Raw genomic sequence first — 19,777 nt, forward strand, 5'->3', positions numbered from 1 at the left:
TGTGAAGCAGAAAACACCATGTTGAGATGAATCAGTGTTGTGCTTGTGTGTGGCCAATCCTCTGGGACTGGGAGCCTCCACCCTGCACTCACATCAATCTTGGAAGACTTGGAGAAGGCTCCGACAGGATGCACATAGTCATAGAGGATGATGACGCCAACCATGACGCGCAGGCAGAACGAAACCGTCTCCTCACTGGTGAAGCGGCTACGGTACTCCCTGGAAACACAGAAAGGCAATGAGATTGCTGATCAGGGATAATGTTTTCCCTGTCCATATAATAGGAAGTCCAATCAAAAACGCATCTTTTGACCAATGGGTCAAGTAATATGCTAATGGTCCAAACCTCATGTCTCTATCATAATCCGTTCAAAGTTATTTGAGTTTTTACCCTTGTAGGATGTCCAAAATTAGGGTGACTAAATCAATGGAGGCCAGAGAAAGAAAGTGGTTAAAAATCAGGAAAATCATTATGCCAGTTACACTGTGTGAGAATTAAGGTTAACTGAGGACATAAAACAATATAACGGTAAGATAGATATTGATTTTGAGACATGACATATAGTATTTTCATATTTTAGTGTACACTTTCATATTAATGCAAAATTCCTGTTGTTGTTTTGAAGATTTCTCACAAAAACAAGCGTATCTCATTTAGCTATTTACAACCCACAAAAACAACTTTGCAGATGACCACCACAACATGAAAAATCCTAAAGGTTGCTGCTCAGAGCTCTGTGATTATTATCGGATGTATTAGGTTATGAAATCCAACTTTTTTTATATATAATGTTAATGATATTTAGAGAAAGACAACACTGAACAATTCAGAACATGAGTGGATGGACACCCTACACCAGGGTTCCCCAACTGGCGGGAAATTTTATTTGGCCCCTCAAGTTTTTTGTGGGACATACAATATTGTAAAAACATTAGCAAATCAGCTCGAATCAGGTGTTGGAACCGGTTCAGGGAACAGAACCGAAAAATGAAAAGTATAACATTTAACATTCTGTTAAAATGGAACATATTTCAAGTTAAACTGTAGTTTGTTTGTATCCTGTTTAGTGAATAAGTGAGTATTAGTGAGTATTAATGGAGTTTGGGCCAAAAAATAGTGTACAGTGCCATGCAAAAGTATTCAACCCCTTGGCGTTTTTCCTATTGTGTTGCATTACAACCTGTAAATTGATTTTTATTTGTACTTCATGGAATGTAACAAAATAGTCTAACTTCTTTCAAAAAAATTAAAAACGGAAAAGTGGTGTGTGCAGATGTAGTCACCTCCTTTGCTAATGAAGCCCCAAAATAAGATCTGGTGCAACCAATTACCTTCAGAAGTCACATAATTAGTTAAATAAAGTCCAACTGTGTGCAATCTAAGTGTCACAAGATCTGTCACATGATCTCAGTATATATTCACCTGTCCCGAAAGGCCCCAGAGTCTGCAACACCACTAAGCAAGGGGCACCACCAAGCAAGCGGAACCATGAAGACCAAGGAGCTCTCCAAACAGGTCAAGGACAAAGTTTGTGGAGAAGTACAGATCAGGGTTGGGTTATAAAAAAATATCAGAAACTTTGAACATCCCACGGAACACCATTAAATCCATTATTTTAAAAAATGGAAACAATATGGCACCACAACAAACCTGCCAAGAGAGGGCCGCCCACCAAAACTCACAGACCAGGCAAGGAGGGCATTAATCAGAGAGGCAACAAAGAGACCAAAGATAACCCTGAAGAGCTGAAAAAAAAAATCTTCACAGCAAAGATTGGAGTACCTGTCCATAGGACCACTTTAAGCCATACAGTCCACAGAGCTGGGCTTTACAGAAGAGTGGCCAGAAGAAAATAAGCAAACACGTTTGGTGTTCGCCAAAAGGCATGTGGGAGACTCCCCAAACATACGGAAGAAGGTACTCTGGTCAGATGAGACTAAAATTGAACTTTTTGGCCATCAAGGAAAACGCTATGTCTGGCACAAACCCAACACCTCTCATCACCCCGAGAACACCATCCCCTGTGGAGATGTTTTTCATTAGCAGGGACTTGGAAACTGGTCAGAATTGAAGGAATGACGGATTCTTGAGGGAAATCTTCCATAGATTTGAGACTGGGACAGCGGTTCACCTTCCAGCAGGACAATGACCCTAAGCATACTGCTAAAGCAACACTCGAGTACACCAGAAGAAACCCATCCAACTTGAAGGAGCTGGAGCAGTTTTGCCTTGAAGAATGGGCAAAAATCCCAGTGGCTAGATGTGCCAAGCTTATAGAGACATACCCCAAGAGACTTGCAGCTGTAATTAATGCAAAAAGTGGCTCTACAAAGTGTTGAAATTAGGGGCTGAATAGTTATGCACGTTCAAGTTCTGTTTTTTTGTCTTATTTCTTATTTGTTTCACAAAATATTTTGCATCTTCAAAGTGGTAGGCATGCTGTGTAAATGAAATAATTACAAACCCCCCCCAAAAATGTTTAATTCTATTTTAATTCCAGGATGTAAGGCAACAAAATAGGAAAAATGCCAAGGGAGTGAATACTTTAGCAAGCCACTGTATGATAATTTGGAAAGGTTGACCTAATCAGATAAGAGGACATTTCCTAGGATCAAAGAGCAAAGTCAGGCCCAGAATGAAGATGGACGCGGTGTGATTCTGACATCTAGCTAAACAAAGAGAGGACCATGGACATACCACAGGGGGATAAAGAAACTCAGTGGGGTCATAAAATGTATAGCTGGGGAGGTGACAACTACAAGAGGGTGGTGACCAAAATAATTGAAGAGTATAAGATGTGTTGTGAACTTTCGAAATGTATGGACTCAGCTGATGGCATCCTTGGTAATGAACACTTAAAACTTGAGCTTTTGGGTCTCAATTCCATATTGTAAAGAGGTTGCAATAGCAATTTTCTTTTTGACAATGGGAACCGGTTAATAATGTTATTTAATGTTACGGGATTCTTTTTTTCTTTCCCCTAAGAGGGGCTTTGATAGGCTCTTTGTGTTTTTTGGTGGAACTGAAAAAAATGTCCGGAACATAAAATAACGTTATTAAAAGGTTCCCATGTATGGATCACTTTCCTTACCTGTTCTGATTCTGTTCCTAAAAATGTTTTGTTATTTTACGTTTGTTCCCTAAACCGGTTCCAACCCCTGGCTCCACTTTATTTTCAGCAAACTTAACACGTGTAAATATTTGTATGAACATAAGATTCAACAACTGAGACATAAAAAAGTTCCATAGACATGTGACTAACAGAAATGGACTAACGTGTCTCTGAACAAACAGTCAGTATCTGGAATGGCCACCAGCTGCATTAAGTACTGCAGTGCATCTCCTCCTCGTGGACTGCACCAGATTTGCCAGTTCTTGCTGTGAGATGTTACCCCATTCTTCCACCATGGTACCTGCAAGTTCCTGGACATTTCTGGGGGGATTGGCCCTAGCCCTCACCCTCCGATCCAACAGGTCCCAGACGTGCTTAATGGGATTGAGATCCAGGCTCTTCGCCGGCCATGGCAGAACACTGACATTCCAGTCTTCTAGGAAATCACACACAGAACAAGCAGTATGGCTGGTGGTATTGTCATGCTGGAGGGTCATGTCAGGATGAGCCTGCAGGAAGGGTACCACATGAGGGAGGAGGAGGATGTCTTCCCTGTAACGCACAGCTTTGAGATTGCATGCAATGACAACAAGCTAAGTCTGATGATGCTGTGACACACCGCCCCAGACCATGACGGACCCTCCACCTCCAAATCGATCCTGCTCCAGAGTACAGGCCTCGGTGTAACGCTCATTCCTTCGACGATAAACGCAAATCCGATCATCACCCCTGGTGAGACAAAACCACGACTCGTCAGTAAGAGCACTTTTTGCTAGTCCTGTCTGGTCCAGTGACGGTGGGTTTGTGCCCATAGGGCGATGTTGTTGCCAGTGATGTCTGGTGAGGACCTGCCTTACAACAGGCCTACAAGCCCTCAGTCCAGCGTCTCTCAGCCTATTGTGGACAGTCTGAGCACTAAAGGAGGGATTGCGTTCTTGGTGTAACTCGGGCAGTTGTTGCCATCCTGTACCTGTCCCGCAGGTGTGATGTTCGGATGTACCGATCCTGCGCAGGTGTTATAACACGTGCTCTTCCACTGCGAGGATAATCAGCTGTCCGTCCTGCCTCCCTGTAGCGCTGTCTTATGCGCCCCACAGTACGGACATTGCAATTTATTGCCCTGGCCACATCTGCAGTCCTCATGCCTCCTTGCAGCATGTCTAAAGCAACGTTCACGCAGATGAGCAGGGACCCTGGGCATCTTTCTTTTGGTGTTTTTCAGAGTCAGTAGAAAGGCCTCTTTAGTGTCCTATGTTTTCATAACTATGACCTTAATTGCCTACTGTCTGTAAGCTGTTAGTGTCTAAACGACCGTTCCCACAGGTGCATGTTCATTCATTGTTTATTGTTCATTGAACAAGCATGGGAAACAGTGTTTAAACCCGTTACAATGAAAATCTGTGAAGTTATTTGGATTTTTACGAATTATCTTTGAAAGACAGGGTCCTGAAAAGGGGACATTTCTTTTTTTGCTGAGTTTATGTGATCATATACAAATATAATCAAGGTTTGAAATGATTATTTTTTTGTTAAATATTATATTATAATTCAAATTCTTTGTAATTATGTTCCGGTCTCCTGACCATCCGCTCAATAAAAAAACGGCCTGTGGCTGAGTCTAGTTGATGATCCCTGCCTTATACCATTGTCCTTATGATCTTAAAGGCAAAACTGATCATAGATCAGCACTCCTCCTCTGAGAAACTAAGAATATAGGCCCAGATCCACGATTCTGCAGACATTGACATTGTCTTGATTTAGTGAGGAAGTGGATGGGATCACTTACGGCGTTTCCAACATGACTTTGCACACACTCGCCATCGTGCTTAAGCAGTCTGTCGTGTTCTCGATGGGCAAGTTCTTATTCTAGGCCAACAGAAAGAGAGACGGGATGTTTTTTTTTCTACAGTAAAGCACATTGTTGCATTGGTCACTTCAATTATTGATGGGCAATGTGTCAGATATTAAGGTTGTTAAGTAAGGAAGCTGTGAAACCACTTTCGATGGGATCTTACCTCTGAGACAAACTTTGTCGTGCCGTCGCTTAACGTCTTCAACATGGGTGTGGCATCGGCGTAGAACAGAGATATCCGATTGGCCAGCTCGTTGTTGACTTCTTTCTCCCCCTCTGTCTGAAAAACCAAGGAACAGTTCATCAATGTTGTCACTTTACAAACATTGAATATTATGGAGAAAGTAGATGCTGGTAGAGAAATACTGTATATTCAGTAACGGTAAGGAGATGATTTTTCTGCCTTAAAGACAAAACCTTTATTCTCGAATGCAGAATAATATGAATAATCCTCTGGGACGTCAAGACGTGTAACATAAAAAAAAGTATCACATTTGAATAAGAACTAATATCTGTTCTGGTGGAACATACAAGTGTTGTGTCTTTGTATAAAATGTCTGAGCGATTCCAGTAGACAGTGCCTGAACGCTGAGAATTAAGTAATGCTCCACTGTACTGCTGGGCTGGAGAAAGTTTTCAGTGCCTGGCTATGGATAGACAGCATCCCAAATGGCACTCCATTACCTACATAATGCACTTCTTTTGACCAGATCCCCATGGGCGCTGATCAAAAGTAGTGCACTTTATAGGGAATAAAGTTGTGTCATTTGAGAGGTGCGCGTCTTGAGAACAAGGGCAGATTGCGTTTACTCTATTCACTAAAGAACTACTGAAAAAATGCAGACCTTTCTAACATGTCCTTGGTCCAATTGAAAATGGTATACTTGCTGTCATTTTGAAGTAGGGCTGTGAGGAGATAGGAGGCTGAATTGTGCTTTAGACGCCTGCCATGCTATCGCAAGAAGACATCTCACCTGAATAATACAGCATTTCTAAAATATTCAAATATCAGGAGACAAAATACTGACCCCTGAGGTACATGGGGTTTAGAGATGATACAATTAACTTGTACTGCCTTTAAATGTATTTATGATAGACTTAGTGCAAGATCTACTCATGAAATAGTTATCATATAGCCCATAATGACCCCATATAGCCTGTAATGTTAATGCAGGATGAACACTTGGCCCCCTGCTGAGCTTAATGAAGCGGGAAGAGGACTGGGGCACAGGGTCTGTCTGGGTGGTTTCCCTTAACACCAGTGTATCCCAGAGGGTCTGTGGTGCAGACCCCAAACTGTTCTCAGATCACGTGCGAACTGTTCCACAGAGGCCTGTGAGTCCCAGAGGGACTGAGGACATGCTACTGATCTCAGATCATGTATATGGTGCATGTCGCTCCGCTTTGAGTCCCCAGTGGCTCAAGTAAACTATTTTCAGACGCGTTGCATACGCACAAAGGCTGACATATTGTGCGTTTGTTGACGGACAATCATCTTCGTTGTCCAAAAATTGCCGACTTAATCTGTAATTTTCGGACACAAAATATCTCTGGCCATAACCTCAGGGGTAAAGGACCATCAGCCCCTCAGATTAAAGTTCAGTAGTCAGCTCACCGGTGTATTGTTGATCCGCATGCGGCTCAAAGTTCTCCTGTAATAGCTGAAGTCATTCTGGATGGCAGGGTTAGTCATCTGCAACACACGGATTAACATGTACATTACAAACAGAAAACTCTCAGGACTTTCTGTGTGTGTGTGTTTCTGAAGTTAGAACAACACACAGCATGCGGCAGCAGATGTCTAGCTCTCTGAAATAGTCCATCATGACAGGATGTTTAAGCAAACGAGGCAGATACATTGCTAGGGACGGAGATGGAATGAAAAGGACATCGATAGGATTGAATCTTCTATTTATTTATATCCCTTCATATTTCCTCGCTTGCCCTTTATAATAGGACACATTTATTTTCAACTGTCAATGAATGAAATACTTGTTAGTTCACTTTGGCAGTGCGGCAGTGGCTCAGTATGTTTGGAAGTATGAAAGAAGTGTCAACAACACTAAGGATGATGAGAGGCTACTGGAGACGCTCTTCTGATACAGATAGTGGAGGTTATCGATTACAATACAGACATGAGACGGTGCTCCTTACTACTGGGAGCACCAGACAAAGGGAGGATAGCGGTCAGAGGTCACAGGTCAGGCCATGAGGTGACACTCTGATATAGGGGGGAGGGAAGGGGTAGCTAGTGCCCCTATGTGATTAGCTATAGAACATCGGTGACATTCTGTGATTTGGCAACAGAACCTCAAATCTTACTTTGTCGAGTAGGCACACTCCATCTTAAATCTCTAGAGGCAATCGATGCAAACAAAGAAGCACGGCTGCCCTGCTTCCTTCCACAAAGACGATCATTAGACCTTGCCTTGAGTGGAGCTTACCTTTAATAAACCACTGGCCAATCAGTGGGCCCCATCCAGCACATCAACCTCCTGCTCCTCCAATGTGCTGAGACGATTCCGTAATTACCCCTAGCAACACGCTATTAACCCTGGCCTGCATGAGAAGCAGGGTAATCCCACCACAATAGATTGGTACCTAGTGCCAATGGCTAGTGCCATGCCAGTCCATTTCACCAGTGAGTGGCATTAAAAACACGACAGGCGGTAGGCGGGTGGGTGTTCTAACTAGGTCAATGCCTGTCATCGGCGTATGGGGAGTGAAAAATGTATGAATGGTGCCTGGCATGACACCTTGCACCCCCTTACTTTCACGCTTTTAGTGCCCATGCAGGGTATGGGGGTACTAGGCAGGAGGGCTAGTTAATTGGGGCATCGTGACAGAGTGCCTGGGGGTGTCAGGATGCTAGTTTGAGTAGAAGTGTGTGTGTGTGTATGCGTGTGTGTACATTTCAATCTGACACCTTGCGAGCTGGATGAAAACTCATTTGATTATATCTGACGTCCATATATTAAGGACTCCCTGACACATTTGCTAGACTACTTGGCCAGGCGATTGTAAGTGGAGGATCTGTCTGTGACTCAAACAAATAGGCAATCTGTGGGTTTCTACTAGAGGTCGACCGATTATGATTTTTCAACGCAGATACCGATAATTGGAGGACCAAAAAAGCTGATATTTTTAAAAATGTATTTATTTGTAATAATGACAATTACAACAATACTGAATGGACACTTATTTTAACTTAATATAAGACATCAATAAAATCAATTTAGCCTCAAATAAATAATTAAACATGTTCAATTTGGTTTAAATAATGCAAAAACAAAGTGTTGGAGAAGAAAGTAAAAGTGCAATATGTGCTATGCAAGAAAGCTAACGTTTCGGTTCCTTGCTCAGAACATGAGAACATATGAAAGCTGGTGGTTCCTTTTAACATGAGTCTTCAATATTCTCAGGTAAGAAGTTTTAGGTTGTAGTTATTATAGGAATTATAGGACTATTTCCCTCTATACCATTTGTATTTCATTAACCTTTGACTATTAGATGTTCTTATAGGCACTTTAGTATTGCCAGTGTAACAGAATAGCTTCCGTCCCTCTCCTCGCTACCTGGGCTCGAACCAGCAACACAACGACAACAGTCACCATCGAAGCAGCGTTACCCATGCAGAGCAAGGGGAACAACTACTAGAAGGCTCAGAGCGAGTGACGTTTGAAACGCTATTAGCGCGCTAACTAGCTTGCCATTTCACTTTGGTTACACCAGCCTCATCTCAGGAGTTGATAGGCATAAACAGCACAATGCTTGAAGCACAACGAAGAGCTGCTGGCAAAACGCAATGAAAGTGCTGCTTACGCGCCTGCTTCTGCCTACCACCGCTCAGTCAGATACTTAGATACTTGTATGCTTGTATGCTCAGTCAGATTATATGCAACGCAGGACATGCTAGATAATATCTAGTAATATCATCAACCATGTGTAGTTAACTAGTGATTATGATTGATTGATTGTTTTTATAAGATAACAACTTACCTTGGCTTACTGCATTTGTGTAACAGGCAGTCTCCTTGTGGAGTGCAATGAGTGGTTAGAGTGTTGGACTAGTTAACTGTAAGGTTGCAAGATTGGGTCCCCCGAGCTGACAAGGTGAAAATCTGTCGTTCTGCCCCTGAACAAGGCAGTTAACCCACCATTCCTAGGCCGTCATTGAAAGTAAGAATGTATTCTTAACTGACTTTCCTAGTTCAATAAAGATTCAATTAAGGTGAGAAAAAAAAAACGGTGTCCAAAAATACCAATTTCGGATTGTATTGAAAACTTGAAATCGGCCCTAATTAATCGGCCATTCCGATTAATCGGTCGACCTCTAGTTTCTACCCGGGATCAACTATAAAGCATGTCACTATGTGTTGAAGACGGGAGCCCTAGCCAAGCGATGCTTCCCAAATGGCACCCTATTCCTTTTATAGTGCACTAGTTTTGACCAGAACCCTATGGACCCTGGTCAAAAGTAGTGCACTACATAGGGCGCCATTTGGGATGCTAGTAAAAAAGCACCAGCCTACTACACTATCCTATTTGTCTTCCCATTCATTCCAGCAGTGTGAGTGGTATTCAAAGTCAGGGGGGGAACTGCAATGGGGTCAACCAAAATGCCCCATATTTTTTTATTTAATTGTTTTTATATATATATATAAATAAGAGTACAGATTATTGTATGGGACAATACAATTATTTTTCTCAAATTTTATGTATTTATTGGTTTCTTTTCATTTTGATAAGAGTTTAAAATGTAATTAGTAATGAGAATGAATTGAATTTGTTAATTGAAAAATTGAAAAGTACCCATTTTAATGTTGTGTCATTATAGATGGGGTAGGGTGGGGCCACAAGAAATTATTGCAAAAACAATTGCAGCCCCAGAAATTGTCGGAAAAAAATGGTCTGAAAAAGTTACCACTGGTTAAAATACCACTGGTGTAGACTACAGTATTATAAACCAAGTCCTCCCTAAACAGGATCCAAGTTGTATCATCTGTTCATTGGCTGAGGCTTCATGGTGTACAGCACTAACACCTAAATAACAGGGTATTAACACCTCGTTATGCCAGCGAGAGTTAGCTCGCACGTTATCAGAAGGAATATGTACACTGTGTACATAATAACAACTTAACGATGCCAACAACAGCACCACACAAAGCTATAGCTTAGGATAACAACAAGGGATGGATGAAATTAGGGAAATGTGGGGACTCTGGGCTAAATTGAGTAAATGGCGGACAGAGATGTCATGGGACGTACTTTGAGCTCGTCGAAGCGCAGTGTGAAGTGCAGGATCTCGGCGAACTGCTTGGCCAGAGCCTGCTCGCGCTCCAGGTTCTGCGTGGGGTTGTCATACGTCGCGCTGGTCAGGGCTCCCAGCAGGCTGTGCAGCGCCGCCTCTGTAACACAAATCAAATCAAATTGTATTGGTAAAGGCACAGGCAACTTAGTGGATGTTAACTTCTTACCCACTGGAATTGTGATACAGTGAATTATAAGTGAAATAATCTGTCTGTAAACAATTGTTGGAAAAATGACTTGTGTCATGCACAAAGTAGATGTTCTAACCGACTTGCAAAAACTATAGTTTGAAATGTGAAATGTGTGGAGCGGTAGAAAAATGCGTTTTAATGACTAAACATCAATATTTTGGGCCAGGAAACTCCCCAGACCTCCCAACTTGTGGTCAATCCTCAAGGAGGCGGGTGGACAAACAAAAACACACAAATTCTGACAAACTCCAAGCAAGAAGAATGGGCTGCCATCAGTCAAGATGTGGCCCAGAAGTTAATTGACAGCATGCCAGGACGGATTGCAGAGGTCTTGAAAAAGAAGGGTCAACACTGCAAATATTGACTCCTTGCATCAACTTCATGTAATTGTCAATAAAAGCCTTTGACACTTATGAAATGCTTGTAATTATACGTCAGTATTCAATAGTGACAAAAATATCTAAAGACACTGAAGCAGCAAACTTTGTGGAAATGAGTATGTGTCATTCTCAAAACTTTTGGCCACGACTGTATACAGTTGAACAGCAAAGGACCTTGTGAAGATGCTGGAGGAAACAGGTACAAAAGTATATATATACACTGTAAAACAAGTCCTATATCGACACAACCTGAAAAGCCGCTCAGCAAGGAAGAAGCCACTGCTCCAAAACCGCCATAAAAAGACAGACAACGGATTGCAACTGCACATGGGGACATAGATCGTACTTTTGGAGAAATGTCCTCTGGTCTGATGAAACAAAAATAAAACTATTTGACCATAATGACCATCCTTATGTTTGGAGGAAAAAGGGGAGGCTTGCAAGTTGAAGAACACCATCCAACTGTGAAGCACGGGGGTGGCAGCATCATGTTGTGGGGGTGCTTTGCTGCAGGAGGGACTGGTGCACTTCACAAAATAGATGGCATCATGAGGCAGGAACATTATGTCCTAACTGACCTAAGACAGGGATTTTTTACTAGGATTAAATGTCAGGAATTGTGAAAAACTGAGTTTAAATGTATTTGGCTAAGGTGTATGTAAACTTCCGACTTCAACTGTACATATGGACCAGCGATGTCAGAGCGGAACGGACTAAGACACAGTAGAATAGTATAGAATACAGTATATACATATGAGATGAGTAATGCCAGACATGTAAACATTAAGTGACTAAGGGAAGGGCTGTCTCTAGGGGTTGGGGTGGAAGGGGATGGAAAGATCACCTAATCAGATGGAGATGACACATAAGTCTAATTATCTCATTGTAATGAGAGACGTGGGATGTGCTCCATTCATCCAGGCTTCCTGCCATTGTTTTGACAGTAAGTAAATATGAAGACTTTACATGACTTTAATGGGGTAAACTACACAGTTCTGTAGTAACAAGCTAGGTAATGGAAAATATAAAATCACTCCCCCACTAGTATCCTGGCCAGCTGTGCATTTCCCAACATTGCCTTTCTGTAAATGAGGTGAGTGAGCTAACGCAGTAGACACCCAAATGCTTTTCCGTTTGCATTTCCATGTCTCAAGATAGCCAACAAAAGCACCAAGATGCTCACAATAAATAAACAATGGCAAAACCGTCCATGAGGGAAAATGTAGCTGCAGTCAGAAAGTGAAGAAGCCTTCACAGTCTAGACTCACTAAGACAACCAGATTTAATATAATGACATAACCCGGATGAGCCAAACACACACACAGTGTAATCTGGTTGCACAATAACACCACCTTCCACCTGGCTGTACATAATCGTGACTCTGATCCATTTACAACTCTTACCACTTACAGTAGAGCACAAGGACATAATACACACCGCTATAAACCAGACAAAATGATTCTCTCTTAAGATACACACAGAGATCCGCAGACACACGGAGATCCGCAGACACACGGAGATCCGCAGACACACGGAGATCCCGCAGACACACGGAGATCCCGCAGACACACAGAGATCCGCAGACACACAGAGATCCGCAGACACACAGAGATCCGCAGACACACAGAGATCCGCAGACACACAGAGATCCGCACAGAGATCCGCAGACACACAGAGATCCGCAGACACACAGAGATCCGCAGACACACAGAGATCCGCAGACACACAGAGATCCGCAGACACACAGAGATCCGCAGACACACAGAGATCCGCAGACACACAGAGATCAGACAGAGGTTTTTGCAGAGGCGGACTGCGAGCTGGCAGTGCAGTCCAGTAAATTGAGCATGTTGGCTATTCTGTAATGACCCCCCCATCTGCTTGGGACAGCGCATTGCTTCTGCTGCAGCGAGGAGGAGAGGTCTAGTTAAAAATGGCCTTAGTGATGCAACAGAAGTTGAGATGGGGCTGCTTTTAGGACTTGAATCTGAATCGAGGCACTCTACCATGTCTGGAGTCTGGAGGATTGGGGGGGGGCGCGTCTGATCCCTTCAGGTCACGGCAGAGCAGGCGAGCGGAATGTGGGCATGTAGACTAGGCAGGCGCTGCTCAGCTCTGTTCACATTGGGAGAGGAGGGGATGGGTGGGAGGGTTAGAGGGTTGGCAGGTATTCACTCCAACCCTGCCGTCAAAGGACTCCTGTCCTGAACACTTCTATTGGTGGAAGCTTAACATTTATTGAGTAATTAAGCTACATCGTGCACTATTTAAAGTGCTTAAACCTGAATGATGAGTGACACAGTTACAATATTGTGGAAGGTAGTTTCTAATGTTCGGGAACATACATTTCTGGGGGGTAATAACACAGAGAGGTCTGATAAAGCCATCTCTCAGCCAGCAGCCATCCTCTCTGTCTGTCTGCAGCCGAGCCGGCCTGCGGAAAAGGTCGGCGAGCATCTCTTATGTCAGGCAGGAGGCAGCTGAGGCAAAGGTGGCCCCCGGAGTCAGAGCAGTGGGGCGGACGGACGGATGTGTGGGGAGACGACCTACTTCATTATATAACTCACACACACAACATGGCCTTAGTGGGCTGTTGCCCACTGTGTTCATTAACTGACTGCAGTCACAGCCATTCGCCACTGTGATTAAGGGGTTAAGGTCGGCGAAGCAGCAATGGACAGACTGCTGGTCACCGGTAAGCAGACAGCACTAGGCTAGGCTAGCATCTCTCTCTCTCTCTCTCTCAAATCAAATTGTATTAGTCACATGCGCCGAATATACGCCGTGTAGACCTTACAGTGAAATGCTTACTTACGAGCCCCTAACCAACAATGCTGTTCAAATTGTTGGGGGATAAGAATAAGAGATAAAAGTAACAAGTGCTTAAAGGGCAGCAGTAAAATAACAATAGCGAGACTATATTACAGGGGGGGTACCAATACAGAGGGGGGGCACCGGTAAATTGAGGTAGTATGTACATGTAGGTAGAGTTATTAAAGTGACCATGCGATAACAACAGAGAGTAGAAGTGGTGTAAAGAGGTGGTGGGGGGGAGGGGGGCTGCAAATAGTCTGGGTAGCCATTTGACTAGTTGTTCTGGAGTCTTATGGCTTGGGGGTAGAAGCTGATAAGAAGCCTCTTGGACCTAGACTTGGCGCTCTGGTATCGCTTGCCGTGCGGTAGCAGAGAGAACAGAACTGGCAGACATATCAGTGTGGATGACGGATCACCACCTCAAGCTGAACCTCGGCAAGACGGAGCTGCTCTTCCTCCCGGGGAAGGACTGCCCGTTCCATGATCTCGCCATCACGGTTGACAACTCCATTGTGTCCTCCTCCCAGAGCGCTAAGAACCTTGGCGTGATCCTGGACAACACCCTGTCGTTCTCAACTAACATCAAGGCGGTGGCCCGTTCTTGTAGGTTCATGCTCTACAACTACGACCCTGCCTCACACAGGAAGCAGCGCAGGTCCTAATCCAGGCACTTGTCATCTCCCGTCTGGATTACTGCAACTCGCTGTTGGCTGGGCTCCCTGCCTGTGCCATAAAACCCCTACAACTCATCCAGAACGCCGCAGCCCGTCTGGTGTTCAACCTTCCCAAGTTCTCTGTCACCCCGCTCCTCCGCTCTCTCCACTGGCTTCCAGTTGAAGCTCGCATCCGCTACAAGACCATGGTGCTTGACGGAGCTGTGAGGGGAACGGCACCTCAGTACCTCCAGGCTCTGATCAGGCCCTACACCCAAACAAGGGCACTCGTTCATCCACCTCTGGCCTGCTCGCCTCCCTACCACTGAGGAAGTACAGTTCCCGCGCAGCCCAGTCAAAACTGTTCGCTGCTCTGGCCCCCCAATGGTGGAACAAACTCCCTCACGACGCCAGGACAGCGGAGTCAATCACCACCTTCCGGAGACACCTGAAACCCCACCTCTTTCAGGAATACCTAGGATAGGATAAAGTAATCCTTCTCACCCTCCCCCCCCTTAAAAGATTTAGATGCACTATTGTAAAGTGGCTGTTCCACTGGATGTCTTAAGGTGAATGCACCAATTTGTAAGTCGCTCTGGATAAGAGCGTCTGCTAAATGACTTAAATGTAAATGTAAATGTAACAGTCTACGACTAGGGTAGCTGGAGTCTTCCTCTGACACCGCCTGGTATAGAGGTCCTGGATGGCAGGAAGCTTGGCCCAGTATTCGCACTACCCTCTGTAGTGCCTTTCCGTCTGAGGACCCATGCCAAATCTTTTCAGTCTCCTGAGGGGGAGATTAGATTTTGTCGTGCCCTCTTCATGACTGTCTTGGTGAGCTTGGACCATGTTAGTTTGTTGGTGATGTGGACAGCAAGGAACTTGAAGCTCTCAACCTACTCCACTGCAGCCCTGCCGATGAGAATGGGGGTGTGCTCGGTCCTCCTTTTACTGTAGTCCAATCATCTCCTTTGTCTTGATCACGTTGAGAGAGAGGTTGTTGTCCTGGCACCAAATGGCCAGGTCTCTAACCTCCTCCCTATAGGCTGTCTCATTGTTGTTGACGATCAAGCCTACCACTGTTGTGTCATTATCAAATTTAATGATGGTGTGCCTAGCCGTACAGTCATAAGTGAACAGGGAGTACAGGAGAAGACTGAGCACGCACCCCTGAGGGACACCCGGGTTGAGGATCAGCGTGACGGATGTGTTACCTTTTCTTACCACCTGGGGCAGCCCGTCAGAAAGTCCAGGATTCAGTTAAAAAGGGAGGTGTTCAGTCCCAGGGTCCTTAGCTTATTCATGAGCATTGAGGGCACTATTGTGTTGAATGCTGAGCTGTAGTCAATGAATAGCAATCTCACATAGGTGTTCCTTTTGTGGGAAAGGGCATGAGTGGAGTGCAATAGAGATTCTATCATCTGTGGATCTTTTGGGGTGGTATGCAAATTGGAGTGGGCCTAGGGTTTCTGGGATGATGGTGTTAATGTGAGCCATTCAAAACATTTCATGGCTACAGATGTGAGTGCTACGGGTCAGTAGTCATCTAGGCAGGTTACTTTAATGCTCTTGGGCACAGGGACTATGGTGGTCTGCTTCAATGTTGGTATTACACAGACTCAGACAGGGAGATGTTGGCTCGTGTCACAGGGCAGCTCTCGGCTGTGCTTCCCTTTGTAGTCTGTAATGGTTTGCAAACTCCTGCCACATCCGACGAGCGTCAGAGCTAATGTAGTACGATTCGATCTTAGTCCTGTATTGATGCTTTGCCTGTTTGATGGTTCGTCGGAGGGCATAGAGGGATTTCTTATAAGCCCTAGCCTTTAGCTCAGTGCGGATGCTGCCTGTAATCCATGGCTTCTGGCTGGGGTATGTACCTACGGTCTCTGTGGGGACGATGTAATCAATGCACTTATTGATGAAGCATATGACTGATGTGGTGTACTCCTCAATGTCATCGGAGGAATCCCGGAACATATTCCAGTCTGTGCTAGCAAAACAGTCCTGTAGCTTAGCATCTGCTTCCTGTGACCACTTCTTTATTGATCTAGTCACTGGTGCTTCCTGCTTTAGCTTTTGCTTGTAAGCAGGAATCAGGAGGATAGAATTATGGTCATATTTGCCAAATGGAGGGTGAGGGAGAGCTTTGTATGAGTCTCTGTGTGTGGAGTAAAGGTGGTCCAGAATTATTTTTCTTCTGGTTGCACATTTAACATGCTGATAGAAATTTTGTAAAAACGGATTTACAGTGGGGCAAAAAAGTATTTAGTCAGCCACCAATTGTGCAAGTTCTCCCACTTAAAAAGATGAGGCCTGTAATTTTCATCATAGGTACACTTCAACTATGACAGACAAAATGAGAAAATTGTAGGATTTTTAATGAATTTATTTGCAAATTATGGTGGAAAATAAGTATTTGGTCACCTACAAACAAAAGATTTTATCTCACAGACCAAGGCTACTTTGTTATATTAATGGCACCTGTTTGAACTTGTTATCAGTATAAAAGACAGTCCACAACCTCAAACAGTCACACTCCAAACTCCACTGGCCAAGACCAAAGAGCTTCAAAGGACACCAGAAACAAAATTTAGACCTGCACAGGCTAGTTTTTTCTACATTTTGTTTGAAGAAATCAACTGTGGGAGCAATTATTATGAAATGTAAGACATACAAGACCACTCATAATCTTTCGATCTGGGGCTCCAGCAAGATCTTGGGGTCAAAATGATCACAAGAACGGTGAGCAAAAATCCCAGAACCACACGGGGACCTAGTGAATGACCTGCAGAGAGCTGGGACCAAAGTAACAAAGCCTACCATCAGTAACACACTACGCCGCCAGGGACTCAAATCCTGCAGTGCCAGACGTGTCCCCCTGCTTAAGCCAAGTTTGCTTGCATTTGGATGATCCAGAAGAAGATTGGGAGAATGTCATATGGTCAGATGAAACCAAAATATTTTTTGGTAAAAACTCAACCTCTGTTTAGAGGACAAAGAATGCTGAGTTGCATCCAAAGAACACCATACCTACTGTGAAGCATAAACATCTGCTTTGGGGCTGTTTTTCTGCAAATGGACCAGGACGACTGATCCGTGTAAAGGAAAGATTGAATGGGGTCATGTATCGTGAGATTTTGAATGAAAACCTCCTTCCATCAGCAAGGGCATTGAAGATGAAACGTGGCTGGGTCTTTCAGCATGACAATGATCCCAAACACACCGCCTGGGCAACGAAGGAGTGGCTTCGTAAGAAGCATTTCAAGGTCCTGGAGTGGCCTAGCCAGTCTCCAGATCTCAACCCCTGAAAATCTTTGGAGGGAGTTGAAAGTCCGTGTTGCCCAGCAACAGCCCCAAAACATCACTGCTCTAGAGGACATCTGCATGGAGGAATGGGCCAAAAGACCAGCAAAAGTGTGTAAAAACCTTGTGAAGACTTACAGAAAACGTTTGACCTCTGTCATTGCCAACAAAGTATTGAGATAAACTTTTGTTATTGACCAAATACTTATTTTCCACCATAATTTGCTAATAAATTCATTAAAAATCTGGATTTTTTTTCTCATTTTGTCTGTCATAGTCGAAGTGTACCTATGATGAAAATTACAGGCCTCTCTCATATTTTTAAGTGGGAGAACTTGCACAATTGGTGGCTGACTAAATACTTTTTTTGCCCCACTTGTAAGTTTCCCTGCATTAAAGTCCCTGGCTACTAGGAGCGCCGCCTCTGGGTGAGCTTTTTCTTGTTTGCTTATGTCGGAATACAGCTCATTCAATGCTTTTCTTAGTGCCAGCCTCTGATGTATGTAAACAGCTACAAAGAATACAGATAAACACTCTTGGTAGGTAGTGTGGTCTACAGCTTATCATGAGATACTCTACCTCAGGCGAGCCCCTTGTCTTACCATACGCCGCTGTTCTATCCTGCCGGTACTTCGTATAACCAGCCAGCTGTATGTTGATATTGGTTTCAGGTGTCATAAGATGTTTAATGTCCCGTTGGTAGTTTAATCTTCCATGTAACTCGTCGATTTTATTCTACAAAGATTGCACGTTTGCTAGCAAACGAATGGAGGGAAATGGGGGTTTATTCGATTGCCTACTAATTCTCAGAAGGCAGCCTGACATTCATGGGGATCGGGGCCTGTTCCCGAGGGAAGCAGTATATCCTTCGCGTTGGGCTCGTCAGAGTCATGAAAGAAAGGATTTTGCTAGTCCGTAGTGAGTAATCAGTCCTGTGTGTTAAGAAGTTATTATTGAACATAAGAGACGGTAGCGGCAACATTATGTACAAAATAAGTCAAAAAATAAGTTATAAACAATGCAAATAAACAAACAAAAAAACACAATCGGCTGGGGGCTCATAAAAACGTAAGCCTTCTTCTCAGGCGCCATCTTACATTCCTTTCCATGGTAATGAGGAGTCCTCAGCTCTGGGAGGGGGTGGGTATCACATCTAGCCAGAGTGCAACGCAAGCAAGCATCCCATTGATTATGGCTAGGAGTGTGTGCACTGTGCATGTTTGTGTGTGTGTGGTTATGCATGTTAATTTCTGCAGTTCAGCAGCTGATGTAATTGCGCATACAGGCGGTTAAGGTCATGAGAGGAGTGTGTGTATCTTACATATAACCACTAGAGAAGCTGTAGCTAGTGAACCTCTAGTGCAGGCGTGTATCTGACCTTTTACACAAAGCTCTGAAGGACACATCACTAGTCTCAGGCAGGTGTGGGTGTTGTTCTGTAGGGCTACATATCTAACCTGAGGCTCAGAACAGGGGCTGTATGCATCAAGCGTCTAGGAGTGCTGATCTAGGACCAGGTCGCCCTGTCCATGTCATCTTTATTAATTGTGATCTTATAAGGAGAAACTGATCCTAAAATCAGGCCCCAGGTACGTACCTAATCTCTGGGAGAACTGGTAGAACTTCTTGAGTTTCCCCACCAGGGGGACCACGGCCACCCATGCTGCCTTCTGTAACGCCTCGTCGTTGGGGTTCTGGATTGCCTGGGGGACAGGAAAGACAAAATGTTGAATAAAGTCTGAAGTTAGTTAATCCTGAGTTAGTAGTTGATCTAGTTAGTAGCGTCTCAGAGTAGGACTGCCGATTTAGGATCAGTTTGGCCTTTTAGATCACAATGACAACAATTACATGGACATGGGTAGGATCTGATCCTAGATCAGCATTCCTACTCTGAGACTCATGGCCCGCTCCCTTGTATGAATGAAGGTTTGGTGATGCTTTTAGTATTTTACCTCTCTGATCTCTTGACCCGCTCCCTTGTATGCTTGCAGTTCATCCAGGATTCCCCTAGCATCCTTCAGCACCAGGTCCACCTTCTCCCACACTTCTCGTTCTGCGTCTGTGGGCTGGGCATCTAGTGGACACAGGAAGACAATCAAGTGGGTATTTCTATGTCTGGTAGGGAGTCTACAGATATAAGTGAAGAGGTTCTAGGTGAGTA

General features: G+C 44.1%; 1 protein-coding gene across 1 annotated transcript in view; it reads right to left on the reverse strand.

The window, feature by feature from the left end:
- The window catches only part of LOC115105180 (CYFIP-related Rac1 interactor B-like), a 59,515-nt gene that overhangs the window by 1,508 nt on the left and 38,230 nt on the right, over positions 1-19,777 (reverse strand). The window contains exons 4-10 of the mRNA XM_029626873.2: positions 19,569-19,690; positions 19,214-19,319; positions 10,234-10,373; positions 6,581-6,658; positions 5,129-5,245; positions 4,900-4,979; positions 93-219 (exon numbers count right to left, since the gene is read on the reverse strand). Coding sequence (XP_029482733.1) covers positions 93-219; positions 4,900-4,979; positions 5,129-5,245; positions 6,581-6,658; positions 10,234-10,373; positions 19,214-19,319; positions 19,569-19,690 — 770 coding nt within the window. The remainder of the gene's footprint in view (positions 1-92; positions 220-4,899; positions 4,980-5,128; positions 5,246-6,580; positions 6,659-10,233; positions 10,374-19,213; positions 19,320-19,568; positions 19,691-19,777) is intronic.

The sequence above is a fragment of the Oncorhynchus nerka genome, linkage group LG22 (genome assembly GCF_034236695.1).
Source record: "Oncorhynchus nerka isolate Pitt River linkage group LG22, Oner_Uvic_2.0, whole genome shotgun sequence".
NCBI classification, from domain to species: Eukaryota; Metazoa; Chordata; class Actinopteri; order Salmoniformes; family Salmonidae; genus Oncorhynchus; species Oncorhynchus nerka.